We start from the raw sequence: 23,708 nt of genomic DNA on the forward strand, positions 1-23,708 counted from the left end.
TAACTCAACTATATTTCAATGAAAAAAAAATGTCAGGCCTAAAGTTCAGGTCTTTTGACTTTCAACCAAGTTTTTTTTTTCTCCTGGATGCATCTTTTCATTCTTTAAGATCAAGTACGTGACTTTTATAAGATGCATGTTATCTGAGTTAGGACAGTGAGGCATTATATATAATTAATTCAATTATTTCCCCCATCATCACAGTTTAATAAGAGCTTCAGGTCTAATTAGCAGATACTGGTCAAAAGGCCTGCATCAAATTTATGCTATCATCACTGAGTTATTAGCTTGAAATATGGGCTTCACTTCCTTCATTAGAAACATGAGGATGCAGTACTTTTACTATGAGAAAAATAGTCTCTATTTTCAGAATCACATCACATCTCTTGGATGGTGATGAACATTTTTTAAGTCTTACTATATACCAAGCACAGTCTGAGTTCTTAGGTAAGCTTTTATAACTTTATAATTCAGAGCTGGTGCCATTATTATGCTTTTACATATGAAGAAACTGAACCTTAGGTTAAGTAACTTGCCCAAGGTCTTGCAGCTAACAAAACACAGAGACAGATAAAACCTAGGTGGGTATGACTCCCAAACCGAAGTTGTTAATACTCTACTATACTATACCTATAGCTTTGACACAATTATAACATGATATTGACACAGCTAAAGTTACCAGTTGGATAATACTTTCCCCACTGCAGTTATTAATTGTAGTCACCTCAAATAGTGAACTGTGTTCTGTCATGTCCTACTAAAATAAAAATCCAGTCTAAAGAAACTTTTTTGTAGACAGTAGTTATTCTAGACCTGCGATTGTATCTTTATCCTACTTTAGGTTGTAGTATGTTCCCAACGTCAACTTTTTAAGTTTTTAAAACAGTATTTCAAGTTTTCCTTCAGTCTGTATGCTTAGCCACCTGTATATTTTTTCTATACTTCCCCAAAGTGGAGGAAGGGAAAAACAGAAAACTTTCTGAGATTAACAGAGGGCTCCAGTTTATTGGGATAATATGTTTGAATGCACAGCCCGTTGAACAGACTTGGTTTCTAACTGATTACAGCTCCCCACGGAGAAGAAAGGCCCTAGCTTTTTCATTCTTCTCTGAATCTCTTGTTCAGTTTGGTTGTTAGGATTAAGTTAAGCAAGCAAAGAAGGTTAGGCAGGAAGCGATTGAATCAATTAGTTCAACCGCCTCCTTTTCAGAGAGACAACTAAGTTCCAGGAGAGTTGATGATTTACTGAAGCCCGTGTATACAAATCTGTGCTGTCTCACTGTCCCAAGAGTCTACAATAGCTATCAAGAAAATGGCACGCTTGATAGCAGGTGAGAATTTCTGGGCTGGGTTTAAGAGCGAAGAAGAAGAGGGTGTAGAAATTACGAAAAACTCCCAAGGCCCATTTCTTGGATCCCAGTCCAGCCTTGGCTATTTATTCACAGTGCTGTCTTGGCCAAGTTATTTCTCTGTGGCTCCATTTCTTTAGTTGAGGGTGTTAACTAACTAAACTAAACTACCGTTTAGTTAACAGTACCACCCTCACGTGGTTGGTGTGGGGATTAAGTGAGCTAGACCTTTAAACAGAGATGAAAGCATTATGAAAGCGTTCGGCTGAAGTCTCATGAACCACTGTTTCTATCAAAAATTTCAGACGCTTAGATCTTCCAGTTTTGAGCTCTCCCATGCTCTATCCTGGCATTCCTCAGCGTTTGAAACCTTCTAAACAAAGTCGATACCTGCATTTTCGAAGAACTGAAATGGTTCACGTTTATGACACACTGAACAGATACACATTACACACACACCAGCACACATCGAACGCTGTTAACGTAACAGCACAATAGAAAAGAGTCTGGGGGAGCAGGCACTTCAGGGGTTATTAAGAAATGCTGAGAAAGAGCGTTCCATCTGAGCAAGGCGGTCCTGGGATGCGGATGCTGGCAGTTAAGGACACACACAGGCCGCAGGCACCCTGGGGCTGGGCGCCATCGCGGCGTCGAAGGGGACCAGTCTCACCCCTCCAGGCCCAGGTGGGCTGCAGGGTGACCGAAACGCACACTCAACCGGAAACTAGCCCCAAGTTTGATTTTTTTTTTTCCCCCACAGCAATCCTGTGATGCTGGCGATGGACAGGGAGGCCTGGCTTGCTGCAGTCCATGGGGTCGCAGAGAGTTGGACACGACTGAACAGCAATCCTGAAGACAAAGGCACTTCTTATCTAGGTCACCTTTTTGGGGGGTCTGTGGCCCTCCTCCTCCTCCCAGCCCCCCGCCCCACGCCTCGGCTTTGTCCCCAACTTCCCCCAGCACTGACTCGACGGCGCCCCGCACGTCGGCTCGCCTTTGTCCGGCGGCCGCCCGGCTCCCCTTTGTTGTCCACCGCTGCTCCTGGAGAGGGGTGGTCTGGCCGCCGTGCTTGAGGAGGAGGAAGGAGGGATAAGCGGTGGGGGGGGGGGGGGCGGGGAGAGGAGGCGGAGAAGCCCCCACTAGAGGCGGGAGGCCGGCCGCGAGCCGTCGGCCAGCCGCACCCGGACAGCCCCTGGTCCCCCCTCCGCCGGACTCTGGGGCCCCGGGGGGCCCGGGATGGGGGCGGAGCGCCGCGCCGGCGGCGGCCCCTGATTGGCTGCGGGCGTCGAGGAGCCGCGCCGCGATTGGGCCGCGGGGCTGTCTGGCGCGAGGGCGCGCGAGGTGGGGAGGGGGCGGCTGGAAGCTGCTGGAAGTCAGGGGGCGGGACGCGCGCGGGCGGCCCCGCGGGGCGCGGGGCGGGTCGGGGGGACGACGCGAGGGCGCGGCCGCAGGCAGGCGGGAGGGGGCGCCGAAGGAGGGCCGAGCGGGTGGCCGCCCCCGGCCCCGCCCCGGCCCCGCCCCGCGCGCTCCAACCGCGGGCGGCCAGCGGGGCGGGCGGGCGAGCCGGCTGTATCCCCATCCTCTCGGGCACGCACGAGCGGCTCGGGCGGAGCGGCAGGCCGGCCATGGCCACCACCAGCACCGCCAGCACCACCAGCACCACGGGCTCCACCCTGCTGCAGCCCCTCAGCAACGCCGTGCGGCTGCCCATCGACCAGGTCGGTATCCGAGGCGGCCCCGCTGGTCCCGCGCCGCCCCCTCCGCGCGGGACCATGGGCGCGGGGCGCGGGGGCTGGGGCGCGAGCCCCACCGAAGGGAGGGGCGGATCTGCTTGTTATTGTCCTCGCGTAGCCAGGCACCGACTGCCCCCCTTCCGCCCCCCCGCCCAGCTGCCCACCCTGCCCCCACCTCTCCGGGGCAGCCCGGGGGTGGGGGGCGCCCGCGGGGCGCCCGACGTGCGCGCGTGCATGGTTGGCCCTCGCTCTCCGCCTGGGCAGCGCCCGACCCCGGCGGGCAGTCGGCGATCGAAGCCCTGAGCGGCTTCCAGTGCGTGGTGGGCACGAGTGTAGACAGTGCGTGGAAAGGCTGGGCTTTGCGGGAGCCTGGGGTGTCTGTGCCCTGCGCGCGTGGCACCCGACGCTCCGCCGGGAGGGGTGGAAAAAGGATGGATGTGCCTAGGTGGACGGCGCAATTGGACGCGCCGTGGTGTGGCCTGGAGGAGGCCAGCTTCGGGGTTGGCCACTGGCCCTTGGGGACAATTGGCGTTGAAGTGCGGCTTATTCGAGAAGGAGGCAACCGTTTGGCGAGGGGGCGGGAAGGCAGAGGTTCTGCAGAAAAGTCGAAGTGAGTTTAATGACCAGGGTTCCCAGCGGAGAAAAGTGGCAACGTTGTAGACGGGGGACACCCTCCCCCGCTCCCAAAAAGCATTTGACACAATATAGGGGAAGATTTGACATTTCAGTCCTCACTTGGGAGTTTGTAAGGAAGGCCTAAAGGGTTATTGAGAAAGAAACAGTCTTGCGATGGGAAAAGCAGCGCCATTTTTTAATTCAGAAAAGAAAGTTTGGGAGTTGTCAAGAGTGATATTTAGAGCAGTTGGGGGCTCAGAGACCATTGCTTTAGCCCCAGGCTAGAGGTAGTTCGCTGAAAATTTTGCTTCAGATTATTTCAAGTGGATTTGATCTAGAAGTGTTTGCACTTTACAGGGGATCCTGGGTCACTGTCCTTCTCTTGAACGTGTCGCTGTCATTGATGTCATCAGGGATTTCATTTCTAATACAGGATTCCTCTGTGTCCAGACTCCGTTTCATAGCAGCAGGAGGGGACATTATCCCGTGCTTGACGTTGTGACACTTGGTACTTCGTGCTTCAGTGTTGGAAAAGTAAATAGAATATGTCCAATGAGTATGGAAAAATTCTCTGTTCAGATCTGAATTCCTTACTTATATTTCAATCATAGCTGTTGGTTCTCCTCCATCCATGGGATTTTCCAGGCATGAGTACTGGAGTGGGGTGCCGTCACCTTCTCCGTCTTAGTAAATACTATCCCCCATACATCTTTTTTAAAAATTAAAAAAAAATTTATTTTATATTGGAGCATAGTTGACTTACAATGTTGTGTTAATATCAAGTATACAGCAAAATGATTTGGTTATACATACGCATATATGCATTCTTTTTCAGATCCTTTTCCCATGTAGGTTATTACAGACTGTGGAGTAGAGCTCCCTGTGCTGTACAGTAGGTTCTTGTTGATTATGTTTTATATATAATAGTGTTTATAAGTTTCTCCCAAACTCCTAACCCGGTACATCTTAAATGAAAGTTAGAATGTGAATCTTGCTAATAGATTCAGGTGCTAATAGTGAAATTCATCGCATGTTGTAAGAAAGTAGTCTTTTCTGTTTATTAATAAACTGATCAGAACTCAGGGTTTTTTGTCTTCTCAGTCCTGTGGAGAATTCTCACTTTCCTGAAGTGGAGCACTGTGTATGCCTTTTAGTGTATTATAAGCCCCTTGGCTTAAGTAGGTTGCAGCTAGGATATCAGCAAATGCAGGGTAGGTATCTGGTTTTTATTTAAACATGTTTTGCCATTGAAAGCAAGAGAGATAGGCCTATAGCTTTTCACTTGATTTAGGAACAGGATTGTGCTCTTTTTCCTCCCTCTTTCTCTCTGTTTCTCTCCCTATCCATGACATATTTTCTCTGCTGTGTTAATGCCTTTTAGTTTATATAATGCTTGTAACTTTAAAAGTGATTTGATGTAATGAAATCATTTAAAAAAATCTCAGCAATCAAGAGCAAGTTCATTTCGGTCCTGACATAAAGCAGGAGAATCAAGGGATGGTGACAGGACTTAAAATTTTGACTTTTCCTCCTTTATTATTTACAGGTATTTTTTCTTTTTTTGTTGATTTATTTTTGGGAGCACTGGGTCTTCCGCGTGGGCTTTCTCTAGTTGCAGCAGTCCAGGCCGCTCTTCCCTGTGGTGCGCCAGCTTCTCACGCCATGGCCTCTTGTTGCGGCACTCGGGGTCAGTAGTTGTGGCTCCCGGGCTTAGTTGCTGCGCTGCACGTGGAATCTTCCTTCAGTTGGGATCGAACCCACATCCCGCTGCATTGGCTGATGGATTCTTATCCACTGCACCACCAGCGAGTCCTCCACAGCTTTTGATTTTGTACTTTGAACACCTTCATTCTCTTGAGACTACTCTGAATTTGCATAGCCAGTTGTATTTTGGGTTGTTCTTCCTCTTAGCAAATCTTAATATTGGTTTAATACAAGGCTTAACTTTTTATGGTGATAATACACTGTTTTTTTGAAGCACTGAAGAAATGACTTTTTTTTTTGCTGATAAAGCACTTGGAATAACTAAAAACTCTTTTAGTAAGACTGGATAAGTAGTCATTGAGCCACTATTTTGAAGTTGAGCAAAACAGAAATTAAATTTGGTAACATGTAAATAATCAGGTCCCAGTTGAGAGAAAGCCTAAGAATTAGTTGTAATCAAATAGTGTGATTCAACTGGAGAAAGACAAATCAGGAAATGTGTAAAAATATAACTTGTTAGTATGTTAATTTGGTATGTGCTAATTAACAGTGTTTTGAAAAATTAGGAAATTATAAAAGCAGTTATCTGATATCAGAGGATGAGAAGGACCTTAGAGCCAGAAAATAGCTTTTTTTGATAGAGTGAGTATGAAATTTTGGAAATGATAGAGATTATGTATGGGATATAAGAATGCACATTGTAGGATCATGTAGGCGAGAAAGGAGGAAATATGTTGCACTGAGGCCAGGCGAAGAAAAGGAGCAACCTACTTAAGCCAAGGGGGTTGTAACACACTAAAAGGCATACACGGTGCTCCACTTCAGGAAAGTGAGAATTCTCCACAGGACTGAGAAGACAAAAAACCCTGAGTTCTGATCAGTTTATTAATAAACAGAGAAGAATACTTTCTTACAACATGCGATGAATTTCACTATTAGCACCTGAATCTATTAGCCAGATTCACATTCTTTCATTTAAGATGTATGGGGTTAGGAGTTTGGGAGAAACTTATAAACACTATTATATATAAAACATAATCAACAAGAACTTACTGTTTAGCACAGGGAGCTCTACTCCACAGTCTGTAATAACCTACATGGGAAAAGAATCTGAAAAAGACTGGATATATGCATGCTGCTGCTAAGTCGCTTCAGTCGTGTCCGACTCTGTGCGACCCCATAGACGGCAGCCCACCAGGCTCTCCGTCCCTGGGATTCTCCAGGCAAGAACACTAGAGTGGGTTGCCATTTCCTTCTCCAGTGCATGAAAGTGAAAAGTGAAAGTTAAGTCACTCAGTCGTGTCCGACTCCTAGCGACCCCATGGACCGCAGCCTACCAGGCCCCTCCGTCCATGGGATTTTCCAGGCAAGAGTACTGGAGTGGGTTGCCATTGCCTTCTCCGTATATATGCATATGTATAACCAAATCATTTTGCTGTATACTTGATATTAACACAACATTGTAAGTCAACTACGCTCCATTATAAAATAAAGTTTTTTTTTAATTTTTAAAAAAGATGTATGGGGGATAGTATTTACTAAGATGGAGAAGGCGATGGCACCCCACTCCAGTACTCAAGCCTGGAAAATCCCATGGATGGAGGAGAACCAACAGCTATGATTGAAATATAAGTAAGGAATTCAGATCTGAACAGAGACAGAATTTGTCTATACTCATTGGACATATTCTATTTTACTTTTCCAACACTGAAGCACGAAGTACCAGGTGTCACAACGGTAAGTATGGGATAATGTCCTCTCTTGCTGCTATGAAACGGAGTCTGGACACAGAGGAATCCTGTATTAGAAATGAAATCCCTGATGACATCAATGACAGCGACACGTTCAAGAGAAGGACAGTGACCCAGGATCCCCTGTAAAGTGCAAACACTTCTAGATCAAATCCACTTGAAATAATCTGAAGCAAAATTTCGGGCAGCTGGAGGAGGAAATGGTAACCCACTCCAGTATTCTTGCCTGGAAAATCCCATGGACAGAGGAACCTGGAGGGCTACAGTCACTTGGGTCACAAAAGAGGTGGACACGACTTAGCGATTAAACAACAATATATGTACATATGGTATTAAGCATTTGAGTAAAAGGTCTGTTTTAATTTATTTTTTTAACATGTGGCAAGTTGTTTGGTAGATCATTGTTTTAGATCCAGGTTGCCAGTGTATTTTTGGAGGACAAGGTGGAGAGGAAGACCTTTCTTAATGCTGAAGTGCTGGTGGAGATGATTGGGGTGGGGAAAACCCCGTGTGGGCAGAAGAGAGAATCCTTGTATCCTTTTTTGGGGTCATTTTGTTGATTGACGGTTTCTATGTCTTCTCCCCAACTCAGTGCCATGTAAACAACCCACAAAGTGAAATACTATCTTAGGGAAAAGAGTAGTTTAAAACATTAACCGCTTTAATTCTCCTACAATTGTGTACTGTGATGAACCGTGTTCTATAGGTGAAGAAGCAGATGATATTCTCAGTTTTGAGCTTTTTTAAGATTATGACTTTTAGGAAAAGAAGGTGATTGGCAACAAAACAAGCAAATCAAAGGTCTGTTTTATTTTAAAATTGCCATTTGACTGCTTTAGGTTTTGGACACAAATATTTAACTCATTTGTCCCTCCTGTCTACCTTTACACTCGTAATGAGGCTCAGCCTTCATCCTGAGAACCCTGCCGTATTGAGGCAGTCTGCTGTGGAAGATTCCTTTTCATCAGGAAGACATATGGGCCTGAGAATCTTGACTCTGTATTTTGGGCCCTGCCAGTTAACTAATTTTGAATACGTCACTTTACATAAATGAGTTTCCCCCTGTGTAAAATGTGTGTTGCAGTTGGTTTTAGAATTCCATGATTCTGTGTTTGTTTCATCCAGCTGCCCCAAATTCTCTTTGGACTGAGTTGAAGGGAGTATAAATATGAACTTGGGGAGGAAAATGGACTAATAAATTTTGATGTTTTCAGCAGTAAGTTTAAACTGCCCATCTGGTTAGTCCCAGGGCAAACGCAAAGGACCGGGTGCCCTAGGTTGTAGTCTGTGTTGGTTTCCGTGTCAGTTTCCCTTCCTTGATAGAAAGTAGTAGTACCGTGGCGGAGTAGAAATGGCGTGCTTGGTTTGGAACAAGACTCTGCCAGCCTTGTGCTTGTTGGCGAATTACTGTGTATTTCCTGAAGACCCAGTTTCCTCATCTATAAAATAAAGATAATAAATAGTAGCTATTTGTATGCGGAGGCATGGAAGCAACCTAGATGTCCGTCAACAAATGGGTGAAGAAGCTGTGGTACATATACCTAATGAAATGTTACTCAGCCACAAGAAGGAATGAATTTGAGTCAGTTCTAGTGAGGTGGATGAACCTAGAGCTTGTTACACAGAGTGAAGGAAGTCAGAATGTGAAAAACAAATACTGTATATTAACACATATATAGGGACTCTAGAAAGATGATACTGATGAAGCTATTTGCAGGGCAGGAGTAGAGATGCAGACATGGAGAGCAGACTTGTGGACCCAATGGGGGAAGCAGAGGTTGGGATGAATTGAGAATAATATTGACATATATTTACCGCCGCAATGGCACCCCACTCCAGTACTCTTGCCTGGAAAATCCCATGGATGGAAGAGCCTGGTAGGCTGCAGTCCATGGGGTCGCTAAGAGTTGGACACGACTGAGCGACTTCACTTTCACTTTTCACTTTCATGCATTGGAGAAGGAAATGGCACCCCACTCCAGTACTCTTGCCTGGAGAATCCCAGGGACGGGGGAGCCTGGTGGGCTGCCGTCTATGGGGTCGCACAGAGTCGGACACAACTGAAGTGACTTAGCAGCAGCAGCAGCAGTAAGACCGCTAGCTAGTGAGAAGATGTATAACACAGGGAGCTCAGCCCAGTGCTTTGTGATCACCTAGAAGGGTGGGATGGGTGGGGTGGCAGGGAAGTTTAAGAGGGAGGGGATATATGTGTACTTATGACTGATTCATAAGAAACCCATGGTTTCTGTATGGTAGAAACCCAACACAAAATTGTAAAGCAATTATCCTCCAATTAAAAATAAATAAAAAATAAATAGTAGCTATTTGTAGATGATTGTGATGGTTAAAATACATGACCTATGTAAAATACCCGGCTCCTTTACAAAGTATGCAGTATTTGGGATGTGTCTTCTATTTTTCTTTTGGGGAGCTGACATCTGTTCATATATATTCCATTTTAAGTCTCTAGGACTTCCTTTTTAGGAAGGGAAATTTCAGGCTCAGGTTCAGTCCTATCCCCCACATGGTGATTAAACTGGGATTAAAATCTCATTTTGAATTTGGAGTCAAAAGTGGTTTTTCTGCTTCCTCACTGTTCAAGAGTTCTTTGTCCTCTGGTTTGAAAATGCCTAAGTAGGCTCAGATAACCTTAGTCTCTGTTTACTGCGGCCCATCAGAGCTGACTTTCCAGGGAAATAAAACGGCTCACATACAGCTTTTGCCTGCAGTCAGTTTAGCAGGGGGGATTCTGCGATGATAGAACTTGGCAAGATTTCCTTCAAATAAAACAAGCTGCAAACAGGGGCCCCTGGAAGCGATCATGTAATGGTTTTATGAATGACCTGGGTCCTGCTTTGGTAAATATGTAGGGTGCGGAACAGGGCAGGGACAGCTGAAGTGTGAAAAGGTAGAACTGGGCTTCAGGGGATTTGAACAGGTGGCACGTGCCGCCTCCTTTGCTTATCAGAATCCTCGCTGTTCTTTCAAGCCCGCATCCAGTGCACTTTGCCCATGAATCTTCTCCCGAGTCCCATCTGATGTGACTGCTGTCGTGTTTGAGCCCCAGAGGCATTTTGGATCTGGCGCTGTTCTGGCATTTATGTTCTGCTTAATGTTGTATGTATCCGTTAGGGTTCTGGTAGGAGACAGGCTGAACTAGGTAACCACAGAGACTCCAAGAACCATTTGCTAAGTGGTGGGCAGGTTTGGGGAAATCAGCAAGGACTGGATAGTCTTCCAGGGCCAACTCCTCTAGGCCTGGGGAGCGAGAGGAGGGAAAGGGAGAGTCCTCGGGAATGAGACCGCCCCCCCCCCCACCCCAGGGGTGGAGGAGCAGCTGTGGCCCCCCCGTGAGGACCCAGCCAGCCTGCGGTGGGCTTGAGGGAGAGGGGTGGGGGGATGAATACCCCAGTCCCTCCATCCTCTCTTGCCTGCTGGTGACTTGGTCAGAGGGCAGGTTGATGCTTCTGCGGGGGGTGGGGGGGGCGGATACAGTGCAGTGGAGAGTGGATCCCGAGGGCACTGAAGTCCTGTGCAGGACGCTACCATCACTGACGCGCCCCCCACCGTGTCACTCACCTCTCCACATGAGGAATACAGATAAAAGCCCTTTTGTCAGCCCTTAATGTGCGTCTTCATCCTGTCTCTTTCTTCGCAGTCGCATGTTTTGAAAGAACAGTTGGGTCGTGCCTCTTCCATTTTTCTCATTTCTGTTCACTTCCAGCCATCATAGTCAGGCTTCTGCCGCCAGTGCTAATAGCCACACCCAGTGGCAGGCTTTGCGCCTTGTAAAACTGATGGGTTATGTGCTTACAACTCTGCCCAGCTTCCAGGCTGCCCTTTGCAATGCCGTTCTCTCTTTTCTCTTTTCTTTGCTTAGGTTGCACCGGGTCTTAGTTGCAGCACATGAGATCACATGAGATCTCCAATTGTTGCTGCACACATGGGATCTTTCGTTGCAACATGTGGGATCTAGTTCCTTGACCAGGGATCAAACCCAGGCCCCCTGCATTGGGAGCTCGGAGTCTTAAGCACTGGACCACCAGGGAAGTCCCTGCAGTGCTTTTTAAAATGTGACCACTAAGACCTCCTAAGACCACTTGTGTCAAAAATCATGAGGGATAGTCGTTTAAAAATGTATATTCCCAGGCCCTCCCCAGAGCTACAGAATGAGGGCCAGGGAACCTACGTTTTTAACCAGGCTCCTTCTTAGCCCCTCTCCTACCATCAGAGCTACATGGCTACCTGGCCGCATTTTTTAGGGTTCTTCGTATTATTAAAAGGTAATGTGATACATTTTTTAATTGTTTGCATTTAACTAATTAGCTTGTAGTCTCCAAAATGTAATGCAGTGTAATTGTGCAGTTGACAATATAGTTACAGTTTTGGGGAAAGATAAAATCCATAGTGCACACTGGGCAGTGTGACCCTGAGTTTTTAGCGAATGGTGTACATGTCTCCTTGTAGTCCTGTCATTGTATCTGTAGTGACTGTACGTGTGACCTCATTGGAGAACATGTCAAGAGTCTAACTTTGGAATCCTTCCGGAGTGTGAGGCCTGCTCTGTGAGAGGCCCTACCCCCTCCACCGTCCCCCCCGCATTCTATGCCTGCTCACCTCTGGGAACCCTAGGCCTGAAGGAGAGGCCTAGAGCCTCCCTGAGCCAGTGGAGGCCAGCTCCCCTTCTGTTATTCAGACTCCACCCTCACTTTGGTCTTCTTTCACACACCCCTAGCTGTCTCCCAGCAGGAGCTGGAAGTTGCCAGTACTGCCAAAGGTTGTCAGGCTGGAGGTTAGATCCTGGTCTGCTGCCCACGGTACCTGCATGAACCAGTTACTTAAGGTTCCCACAGTACATCTTCCTATCTTTTAACTCCATGCCTTTGATCAGACTTCTTCTGCCTGAAATGCCCTCTGCACTCCTTTGGGCCAGCAAACCTGTACTTGGCAATACTCAGCTAAAGCCTGTGCCTCCTTGACGAAGAATTTTAAAGACTGAAAAATCCCACGGACAGAGGAGCCTGGCAGGCGACAGTCCATGGGGTCACAAGAGTTGGACACGACTTAGCGACTAAACCACCACCACCATCCCATCCTTTCCAGTCCCTTGCTGCTTCCTCTGGGCTTCCTGTGTGTCTGACGCAGGCGCACACAGTAGGTGACGCAGGCGCACACAGTAGGTGAGTGCCTGCTGCTGCCTGAGGCTGTGCATCCTGGGTGGAGCCTCATCGAGGAGCTGCTTCTTGAACCTCTGGGGTGTTTCTGCCGTGAGGCTGGTGTTGCGGAGGAAGCTCAGAGAGGAGACAGACAAACGGACAGACAGTTGTCCTGTCTTTATCTAGAAGGAACAGAGAGCTGGGCATTGAGTGCCCCGCCCTCTCTCTTGTGGGTGGGGGCCCTGCAAGAGGGCTCCTTTCAGATACCACCCCCTCAGCCAGGTCCCCCAGCCAGCCAGCCCAGGAAAGCCAGGCTAGTGGCAGGTGTCACCAGGGGCTCCTCCCCGCGTGGCCCGTGTCCCTGGGGAGAGATGAAGCCAGGGGCCAGCCCAGCTGCCAATCAGATGGACCTCACTCTTCCACAAAAGTCCCAGCCTCCTACCAGCTCAGCATCAGACAAAGATGTCACATGCTTTCTGTTTTAATCCATAATCCTGTAGAGGCTTTTTTAATTTTTTGAGGTTTTCTATGCCAAACTGGTTATCTATAGAAGGTCAGAGCTATAGGTAGTATATACATTTAGATATATTTAAGTTACTCAGTTACATGTTATATTAAAATAAATAGCTCCCTGTTTATACAAACAAAAAATTCTGAATCCTTTCGTTTTCTGTTTGAAGGTAGGTTATAGGTAAAACTACAATGTATGAAAGACATTTAAGTGATACTTACCTTGTTAAAACTGCAGAGAGGCGCTGCCTTTTGCAAAACACTAGTTTCAAAACCACTGGTCCTTTGGGTGTGAAATAAATAGTGATTGAATTGAGTGTATCTGATTTAACAATATGAAATTTCAAAGATAAATGTGAAGACTTGCAGTGAAGTACTAGAAATTAATTATATAGAAGGAGACTTGCCTGAGACTAGCATTAAATTTTATAAACCATAGGAGTTTCTGTTTATTGTAAGGTATTGTGACCTGACAAGGTCATGGATCAGATGAAGTAGTTAATATCAACGTGAGTTCCAAACTGTGTCCTGGCCAGGCAAGGAACATGAATGGATGTAAATGAAGGTATAAACAGCCTGACTATCTGGAACACCTATGCCCAGCCCAAAAGGAAAGCCCACATTCACATTCACTGATGGTTACCAGAGCTGGTTTTTCAGGGGAAGCCGGACTTCTGGATTTTTTTGTGTGAAAATTTGTGATTTTTAAAATTTTGCCCAACATTTTCTTAAGTTTTCTTCTTTTTTTTTGAGCCCAAACAATTTAGCTAAGGTCAGATTTTGCTTACTGGCCATTAGGAAGAAGGTAGCTGTTTCTGTTACAGTCGATAGTGGTCATTCCAATCTGAAGGACACTCTTCTCTGGAGACATCAAGGATACTTGACAGACCCCATGATAACCATACCAGGCAGTCAGGGCTGCAGAAAGCTCGGGGACCATGTCATGTGATCCTTGAAGATGTAAGTCTCATGTTTCATCACTTAGTAATTTTGTCCTTTAAACTGGCCAGCAGGATTTCAGATTAAGTTTTGTCTAACTAGTTCTTGTCATTTGGAAAGGGTCACATCTCAGAAATAATCTTGAACACTAATCTCATTAAAGTGGAAAGGTTGGAATTTCCCACAACTACCATTTTATTCTTTTTGCAGATGGAGCATTTCAATTATTAATGGACCTAAGTGGTCAAGGCTGTTTTATGGGGTGTGAAATTAGGAAAAATATGTCTGGCTAGTAGAGAATAAAGTCATACTTGGAACAATCTTGATTGCCAGATAAACCCCTACCAATTTTTAAGTTTTTTTTTTTTTTTTTAAGTGTACATTGAATTTTGGTCAGCATCTTTTATCTTGTGATAACTGTTTGGGCTTTGAAGTTTGAGTTTAATCTATAGTGAGTTTCACTGTGAGGTTTAAGTTTAATCTGTAGTGAGTTTCCCTGTGAGTGTTAGTGTGCCTTTTCTAATACTGGGATGGACACAGCTGTTCTTGTTAGCTGCTTACCAAGAATAGACGTGACGAAGACTTTTGGTGTCTGTGTAGAGCTGAGAGGGTAGAGATGGAGGGCAGGGTAGGGTGCCCTTGGCTGGTACTTTCGGGGGTGGTTTCGTGTGCTCAGTCTAAGAGTATCATCCTGCTGTGGGATCCCCATACCTTTCCTGTAGGATGAGACAAGTCATATCTTCTCCTTTTGTTCTTGGAAAATATTTTAAAAGCCACACAGTAAAGGAAAATCTTGGTTATATTTGGCATCACAGCTTTGAGCTTCAGCCTTCCATTAGATTTGAGTGGAAATTCTGATAAACTAGTCAAAATTGAAGAATAGAGTTTGTGGGGTCTTGTTGAACTGTATGTTTTTTCTTCTTTCCCATGTGGATTGGGAGGATTCATTTCTAAAGAGTTAGGTTTCTTTTTTTTCTTAATTTTAGGACGTATAAATTAATGGAGAAATAAATATGTTGTTCTGAGAAGGTTTTTGGCATAGGCTCAGTTTTAGCACATGGGACTATGAAATAATTTATAAAGGAACTCTGTTAGGAATGTGGCATTTGGTACGAAACACGTGTCAATTTAGAAAAAAATCCTGCGTGGAATATTAAAGATAGAAGGATGTTAGGATCATTTCAGCGAGGGCAAAATAGACTGAAATAGTGCCAGAAGGCTGGTCTTGGATTGTTTCCCCCCTTTTTTTGTATTGATTTTACTGAAAGCAGGAACCTCTGGAAAACAGTGAAAATATTAAATTGCTTTTGCCCATTCTGCCCCTAACTCCAGATTTGGTAAATGTACCAAATATCGGAGTTTTAGCTCTTGTAAAATGAAGGAGTGCTGTCAGTGACAGGCCAGCACCCTGGCCAGGCTGGTAACGTAGGTTTGCAAGGAAGACTAGTCATCTTTCTGTTGGACAGTGAGCAGCGAGCAGCGAGGGAAAGCCTAATGTGCGTTAGTAAAAGTTATATACTGGGGGAGATGGTCGGGGTCAAAATCAAGAGCCTTCTCTGAAACAGGGGCCCAAGTCAGCTATGTAGGAGCAGTGTGAAAGACAGACCTTTGATAAGTTGGCACCATTCTGAGAAACTGAGAAGGTATTAGTCTATAGTGAGTGTTGTTACTTTTAGAAGGTTTTTATACAAGGAAGCTGCTGGGTCGTCGGTATCATTTTAGATGTTAGGGATTACCGTTTTGGCAGTAAAGATGTAAAAGAATGAAGGTAGCACTGTCGATCCAGCGCGTGGTGTAGGACAGGGGTTTTCTCAGGCCCTGGGGAGATGCAGAGATAGCGTGAGCCAGTCTGGCTCCTGAGCTTCTAGTCTAGAGGGAGGGGAGAGACGGACGCACCTGTATGGCGTGTGAGGTGTTTCAGGGGAGAGGTGCCAGGCTTCGTTTGGACAAGGCTGCTGCACAGAGTCCCACTGATAAGGGGCTTTAAAGACAATAGACTATACTTTTCTCATGTCAGTTTTGATGTAAATGGTCCAGATTGGTGGATAGATTGCTCCACCTGGTCCTACAGAGAACAGTGTTCTTCCAGCACCTTGTTCTGCTACTTCATCAGCCTGATTGTGGTTGAGGCTGGTTACCTGAGGGCAGAGGTCCTCACACACGAGGTTTCGTGAGAGTCCCCTGCTGCTGCTGTTTGGGTGCTCAGTCGTGTCCAACTCTTGCGACCCCATGGACTGCAGTGCGCCAGGCTCCTCTGTCTGTGGGATTTCCCAGGCAGGAATAGTGGAGTGGGTTGCCATCTCCTTTTCCAGAGAATCCCCTGCAGCGCTGTTTAAAACACAGATTGCCCAAGCTACAACCAGAGTTTTTAATTTAGTTGAGTCTGGGTTTGCAAGTGTGAACGGTTCGCAGGTCATGCTACTGCTGTGGGTCTGGCGACCAGACCTTGAGAACCTGAAGAGGAAAGAAGAAGAAGACAAGGAGGGGGAAAGGAACCTCTCTGGGTCCCAGTTGTGGGCCAGAAGTGGCACATAGCGTGTTACTTGGACTGTATTTCCTTTTGCCAGTGCTCTGTCACATGGCCATAGGTCCCAGGAGGGGGCTGCATGGGGGTCAGGTAGGGAAAGAGAGCAGGGCTGGCTGTACCACCCTGGGACCTTCTGGAGAGAAACATCTGTAACTCGGGATTGGACTGGTTGGGACGAGGTAACATTTGAGCCAGAATCTTGAAGGATAAATTTTCCTGGGATCCCAGAGCAGAAGTACAGCTGGTAGTTAAGCAAACAGTGTTTGCAGAGGCACACAGGGCAGGCTCACCCCTTGAGTGAGTATGGATGGATGTCCAAGCTCCACTTGAGGCCTTGAGCTACAGCAACCAGAGGGGAGACAGGCAGGGTCTGGTGATGCCGCTGATTAAAAAGCAAACAGGTTTCATGGGTTAAGAGTCTAGCGGTTAAGGCTGTGGACTCAGGAGTCAGCTCAGGTTCAAGCTGTGGTTCTGTGTGAGTAGTCTGAGCCTTGCTTTATCTACGTTGCAGACCCTCATGGGTAGTAAGCGCTCTGTAAACGTCAGCAGTTGTGGTCATCGCACCTTTGGTGTGAACTGCTAGTGCGAAATGAAATCTTCCCCCAGAAGTCTCTGGTGAATGGTTGTCTGGCTTCTACATGAAGGGTTCTGTGATGGAGAGCTTGTTGTCTACGCTGGGGTAGCCAGGTCCATTTCTGCATAGCTGTCGTGGTTAGAGAGTTTGTCATCTTGGTGCTTACAGACATTCTGGTGTAATCCAGAAGTGGTCTGAATAAGCCCACTTCTTCATGATCACCTTTTGGATTGTGGGAGACACTCCATTCTGTCTTCACATGGTTGGCTGATGAACAGGTGCACGTTAGTAAATCAGGTATCGATACCCCTAAACCTTCTACTGTGGAGTTTGTGGGTTCCTGAGTGAATGTTTCTAGCTCTCCTGCACCTGGAAGTCCAGTTTCCAAGGATGACGTCTTTAGAGCATTACAATGTTGGCATCCTTGTTTGAAGACTTGTTGCTTTTTGCCTCTAATAATTTGCAGTTGTGTTTGACTCTTTGCAATCCCACAGACTGTAGCCTACTAGGCTCCTCTGTCCATGGGATACTCCAGTCAGGAATACTGGAGTGGGTTGACGTTCCCTTTTCCCGGGGATCTTCCTGACCCAGGGATCGAACCCTGATCTCCTGTGTTGCAGGCAGATTCTTTATCATTTGAGCTACAGGGAAGACCTCTATTATTTTAGTATGTACTAAAAATAAAAATAAAGCTACTGACCTGGTAATAAGCATGTTCTTTGAGAAATGTAATAGCTGAGACACTGTAGAAACCATTAGGCATGCCCCAAATACCACCTTTCTAGATTCAGTGGACTCGTTGTACTCATGGCTGATTGTTTTCAGGCATGAGAAAAAGAACATAACTGAAGAGCGTGGACGAAATATCGGAAATGTATTATCTAAGGTTGCCTCTAAATAAGGGTCCGTAAATCACAATCTATGTCTGATGGTTGAGTGTTAAAATCAATAGAGAGTCAAAGCTGAAAGTATCCAGACAGATCTCAGAGATTTCTTTGTCTTCAGCTCCTGTAATCACAACATGCCCTGTAATCATTTCTGCAAACATGTCTGTGGACTCAAAACAATAGGAAGTCTCTTAGAGCATTCTTACGAAGACCATTGGTCTCAGGTTTGATCAGTGAGAAGGAAATATGTTTTGGGAACCCCAGTTCACTTTAACACTTTAGTTTTGTCCGTATTTCTTACATATTTTTATTATGTATGTATGATTCATTATGGATATCATGGTATGTGAGTTTAGAGTTCTTTCTCCTTGTGAAATTGAGATGACAGAGCTAATTATTCTGCTTTTAATTCATTAGTGTAGAGTTCCCAAATAGAGCTTTTTCATTAAAAAGGTCATTTTTTCATGACTTAAAAGGAACTAAATAAGTAAAAATCCTATATGGTTCTTAAAGGTTTTTTTTATTTTATGATAGTACACTAAACAATTTTACAAGTAAGAGAATTATAAAATAATCTTTTCCTGACTTTTAAAACATTTATAAAATTTTCCTCAGTGGATATAATGTTCTTAAAGTTGTCATATAAATGAACCTTTCTCAACACTCACGTTAACTCATTTGCTTTCCTGTTAATAGTTTTTATACTCATCAATTATAATAGCATTTTACTGTCATAACAAGCAACTATTTATATATTAACAGACAGAATATTAATATAAAAGTAACATAAGATAATTTCAAGTGAAATGTAGAATGCTTATCTATATATATGTATATTTGAAAGTTAATTTTCGTTTATAAACAATAAATATGAATGACATGCACTGTTTATATTATTGGTGTTATTTTGCTGACCAGAAATGACAATAGGTTAAAGACCTCAATGTAAGACTGGAAACCATAAAACTCCTAGAAATAAGCATAGGTAGACCACTCTTTGACATAAATTGTCAGTCTCTTTTTGGATCTGTCTCTGAAGATAAAGAAAAAAAATGCAAAAATAAACAAATGAGACCTAATTAAATTTAAAAGCTTTTGCACAGCAAAGGAAACTACTGACAAAATGAAAAGATAACCTACTAAGTGGGGGAAAATACTTGTAAATGACATGACCGACAAGGGATGAATATCCAGAATATATAGACAGCTCATACAACTCAGTATTTTGAAAAACCAAACAACCCAATTAAAAAATGAGCTGAAGACCTGAATAGACGTTTTCCCAAAGATAACATGGAGTTGGCCAACAGGCACATGAAAAGACGTTCAACATTGCTAATCATCAGAGAAATGCAAGTCAAAACCACAGTGTTATCACTTCACACCTGTCAGAGAGGCCACCATCAAAAAGACCACAGATAGCAAATGCTGGTGAGGCTGTGGAGAAAAGGGAACTTTCCTGCACTGTTGGTGGGAATGTACATTGGTGCACCCCCTGTGGGAAACAACATGTGGTTACTCAAAAACTGAAAATAGAACTACCATATGATCCAGCAGTTTTACTCCTGGGTGGGTGTCTGAAGAAAGTAAAAACACTAATTTGGAAAGATACACGAACCCTAGCATTCATAGCAGCATCATCTGCGATAACAAAGATATGAAAGCAGTCTAAGTGTCCATCAACACATGAATGGATGAACAAGAGGATACATGTATGTGTGTGTGTAGTGTACACGTATGTACATATATACACAGGTACACATACGCTTGCATATATATAATGGAATATTAATCGTAAAGAAAAATGAAATTCTGCCATTTGCCACAACATGTCAAACAGACAAAGACAAATGCTGTATGTTTTCACTTATATGTGGAATCTGAAAAATAAAAGCAATGAATATAACAAAACAGAAATAAATTTACAGATCTAGAAAACAAACTAGTGGGTACCAGTTTGGAGAGAGAAGCAGGGAGGAGCAAGATAGGGATAGAGGATGAAGAGATACAAACTGCTAGGTATAAAATGAGTAGTCTACAAGGGTATATTATACAGCATAGGGAATATAGTCACTATATTATAACTTTAAATTGAGTACAATCTATAAAAATACTGAATCACTGTATCGTACACCTGAACATAATATAATGTTGTATGTCAACTGTACTTCAATTTAAAAAAAAGAAATGGTAGATGGGTTTATCTCAAATGATAAAATTGAGATAAGTGACAAATGCCAGGATGCTGGAAGTGACCAGGAAAAGGCATTAGGCCTTTTTGTCCTTTCACAGGCCATGAGTCAAAGCAAAGCAAAATAGAGGATTTGAGCTGAGTGTCAGAGTGAAACCAAACTTTAGTTCATCTATAACGAAAATTGAAAAGTGGGTGAAATTAGTTTCCTTTTGTCTGTTTTTTGCTCATTGGAAACTGATTCTTCTCTATTTATAACAAGTGGATGTGTTTGATATTTGTGTATCTCCAGTTTCACGTGTTTCAACTAATGTGTCATGTACCTGAATAGGGAACTGAATATAGTTTGTATGTTTTCTGTCTGATTTTAAAAGTAATATATGTTCATTTATAAAGTGCAGAAAGGTATAAGATGAAAATTTAAAAATCACTCATTGCTCTTCAACTTTCGCAACCACTTTTTTTTAGTGTGTGTATTAAAAAAAAATTGGTTGCATACTAAATATAAGATTTTTGTCACCTCTTGTTTTTGCTTAACACTTTGATAGTCACTTCCAATTTTATTAAACTGATTTTCAAAACCAATGTAATATTCCATAATTTGGCTAAATCATATGTAATTATTCTTCTGTTATGTACAATTTTTTGCTACCATGATTTTGTGACAGACTTCTTTATATATACATTTGGTGTATATTTGCGGTTAATTTCCTTAGGAAAAGAAGCTTCTTCAGTCTGAAGCAGCATGCAGAATCATTGGTTTTGAAACAATTATTAGAACTTTTGCTTTTGCTCATATTATAGTTTCACGGTTCACATACTGTTGAAGCCTGGCTTGGAGAATTTGCTAGCATGTGAGATGAGTGCAATTGTGCGATAGTTTGAACATTCTTTGGGATTGAAATGAAAACACCTTTTCCAGTTCTGTGGCCACTTCTGAGTTTTGCAGATTTGCTGGCATATTGAGTGCAGCACTTTCACAGCATCATCTTTCAGGGTTTGAAATAGCTCAACTGGCATTCCATCACCTCCACTAGCTTTGTTCATAATGAGACTTTTCCTAAGGCCCACTTGACTTCGCATTCCAGGATGTCTGGCTCTAGGTGAGTGATCACACCATCATGGTTATCTGGGTCATGAAGATCTTTTTTGTATAGTTATTCTGTGTATTCTTGCCACCTGTTCTTAATATCTTCTGCTTCTGTTAGGGCCATACCGTTTCTGTCCTTTATTGAGCCCATCTTCGCATGAAATGTTCCCTTGGTCTCTCTAATTTTCTTGAAGAGATCTCATCTTTCCCCTTCTGTTGTTTTCCTCTCTTTCTTTGCATTGATCACTGAGGAAGGCTTTCCTGTCTCTCCTTGCTATTCTTTGGAACTCTGCATTCAAATGGGGATATCTTTCCTTTTCTCCTTTGCCTTTCACTTCTCTTCTTTTCATAGCTATTTATAAGGCCTCCTCAGACAACCATTTTACCTTCTTGCATTTCTTTTTCTTGGGAATGGTCTTGATCACTGCCTCCTGTGATCAGTGTCACTAACTGCTATCCATAGTTCTTCAGGTACTCTGTCTATCAGATCGAATCCTTTGAATCTATTTCTCACTTCCACTGTATAATTGTAAGGGATTTGATTTAGGTCACACCTTAATGGTCTAGTGGTTTTCCCTACTTTCTTCAATTTAAGTCTGAATTTGGCAATAAGGAGTTCATGATCTGAGCCATAGTCAGCTCCTGGTCTTGTTTTTGCTGACTGTGTAGAGCTTCTCCATCTTTGGCTGCAAAGAATATAATCAGTATGATTTCAATATTGGCCATCTCGTGATGTCCGTGTGTAGAGTCTTCTCTTGTGTTGTTCAAAGAGGGTGTTTGCTATGACCAGTGCATTCTCTTGGCAGAACTCTTGTTAGCCTTTTCCTTGCTTCATTTTGTACTCCAAGGCCAAATTTGCCTGTTACTCCAGGTATTTCATGACTTCCTACTTTTACATTCCAGTTCCCTGTGATGAAAAGGACATATTTTTGGGGCGTTTGTTCTTGTAGGTCTTCGTAGAACTGTTCAACTTCAGCTTCTTAGCATTACTGGTTCAGGCATAGGCTTGGATTATTGTGATATTGAATGGTTTGCCTTGGAAACGAACAGAGATCATTCTGTCATTTTTGAGATTGCACCCAAATACTGCATGATGTGAACTTCCAGATGTTCAAGCTGGATTTAGAAAAGGCAGAGGAACCAGAGATCAAATTGTCAACATCCGTTGGATCATCGAAAAAGCAAGAGAGTTCCAGAAAAACATCTACTTCTGCTTTATTGACTATGCCAAAGTCATATATGGATGCGAAAGCTGGACTATAAAGAAAGCTGAGGACTGAAGAATTGATGCTTTTGAATTGTGATGTTGGAGAAAACTCTTGAGAGTCCCTTGGACTGCAAGGAGATCCAACCAGTCCATACTAAAGGAAATCAGTCCTCAATATTCATTGGAAGGACTGATGCTGAAGCTGAAACTCCAGTACTTTAGCACCTGATGTGAAGAACTGACTCATTTGAAAAGACCTTGATGCTGGGAAAGATTGAAGTTGGGAGAAGGGGATGACAGAGGATAAGATGGTTGGATGGCATCACTGACTCACTGGGTATGAGTTTGAGTAAACGCTGGGAGTTGGTGATGGACAGGGAGGCCTATGGTGCTGCAGTTCATGGGGTTGCAAAGAGTCGGACATGACTGAGCAACTGAACTGAACTGAAGCCTTTGACTGTATGGATCACAATAAACTGTGGAAAATTCTTCAAGAGATGGGAGTACCAGACCACCTGACCTGCCTCCTGAGAAATCTGTATGCAGGTCAAGAAGAAACAGAACTAGACATGGAACAACGGACTGGTTCCAAATTGGGAAAGGAATATGTCAAGGCTGTATATTGTCACCCTGCTTATTAAACTTATATGCATAGTACATCATGCAGAATACTGGGCTGGATGAAGCACAAGCTGGAATTAAGGTTGCCGGGAGAAATATCAATAACCTCAGATATGCAGATGACACCCTTATGGCAGAAAGTGGAGAGAAACTAAAGAGCCTCTTGATGAAAGTGAAAGAGGAGAGTGAAAAAGTTGGCTTAAAACTCAACATTCAGAAAACTAAGGTCATGGCATCCAGTCCCATCACTTCCAGTCCCATCACTTCCGGTCCCATGGCAAATAGATAGGGAAACAATGGAAACAGTGAGAGACTTTATTTTGGGGGGCTCTAAATCACTGCGGATGGTGACTGCAGGCATGAAATTAAAAGGCGCTTGTTCGCTGTGACCGGTGCACTAAAGCGCGGCCGAGAGGAGCTGCCGCACGTCCGAGGTCAGGGGAAGAAGCCGGGAGGACTCCATGCCTGAAGGGCGGCAGCCAGGAGGAGTTACCCCACATCCGAGGTCAGGGGCAGCGGCCGAGAGTGCCAGGCTGTGATGGTGCAGAAACGGCCGAGAGGAGCTACCCAAATCCGAGGTCGGGGCAGCGGCCGGGAGGAGCTACCCCACGTCCGAGGTCAGGGGCGGCAGCCGAGAGGAGCTACCCAAGTCCGAGGTCAGGGGCGGCGGCCAGGAGGAGCTACCCCACATCCGAGGTCAAGGGGGGGCGGTGGGGAGGAGTTACTCCACACCCAAGTCCAGGGGTGATGGCTGGGAGGAGCAACCCCACGTCCAAGGAGCGGTGGCTGCGCGGGCGCAGGAGGGCCTAGAGGAGCTATCCCACGCTGAAGGTCAGGAAGGGTGGTGGCGAGGA

General features: G+C 44.6%; 1 protein-coding gene across 1 annotated transcript in view; it reads left to right on the forward strand.

Annotated features, from left to right (window-relative positions):
* The first annotated feature begins 2,766 nt into the window (after positions 1-2,766).
* MBOAT2 (membrane bound O-acyltransferase domain containing 2) overlaps positions 2,767-23,708 on the forward strand; it is a 107,888-nt gene continuing 86,946 nt past the window's right edge. The window contains exon 1 of the mRNA XM_027556120.1: positions 2,767-3,067. Coding sequence (XP_027411921.1) covers positions 2,975-3,067 — 93 coding nt within the window. The 5' untranslated portion in view covers positions 2,767-2,974. The remainder of the gene's footprint in view (positions 3,068-23,708) is intronic.

This window comes from Bos indicus x Bos taurus, chromosome 11, assembly GCF_003369695.1.
Source record: "Bos indicus x Bos taurus breed Angus x Brahman F1 hybrid chromosome 11, Bos_hybrid_MaternalHap_v2.0, whole genome shotgun sequence".
In the NCBI taxonomy this organism is placed as follows: domain Eukaryota; kingdom Metazoa; phylum Chordata; class Mammalia; order Artiodactyla; family Bovidae; genus Bos; species Bos indicus x Bos taurus.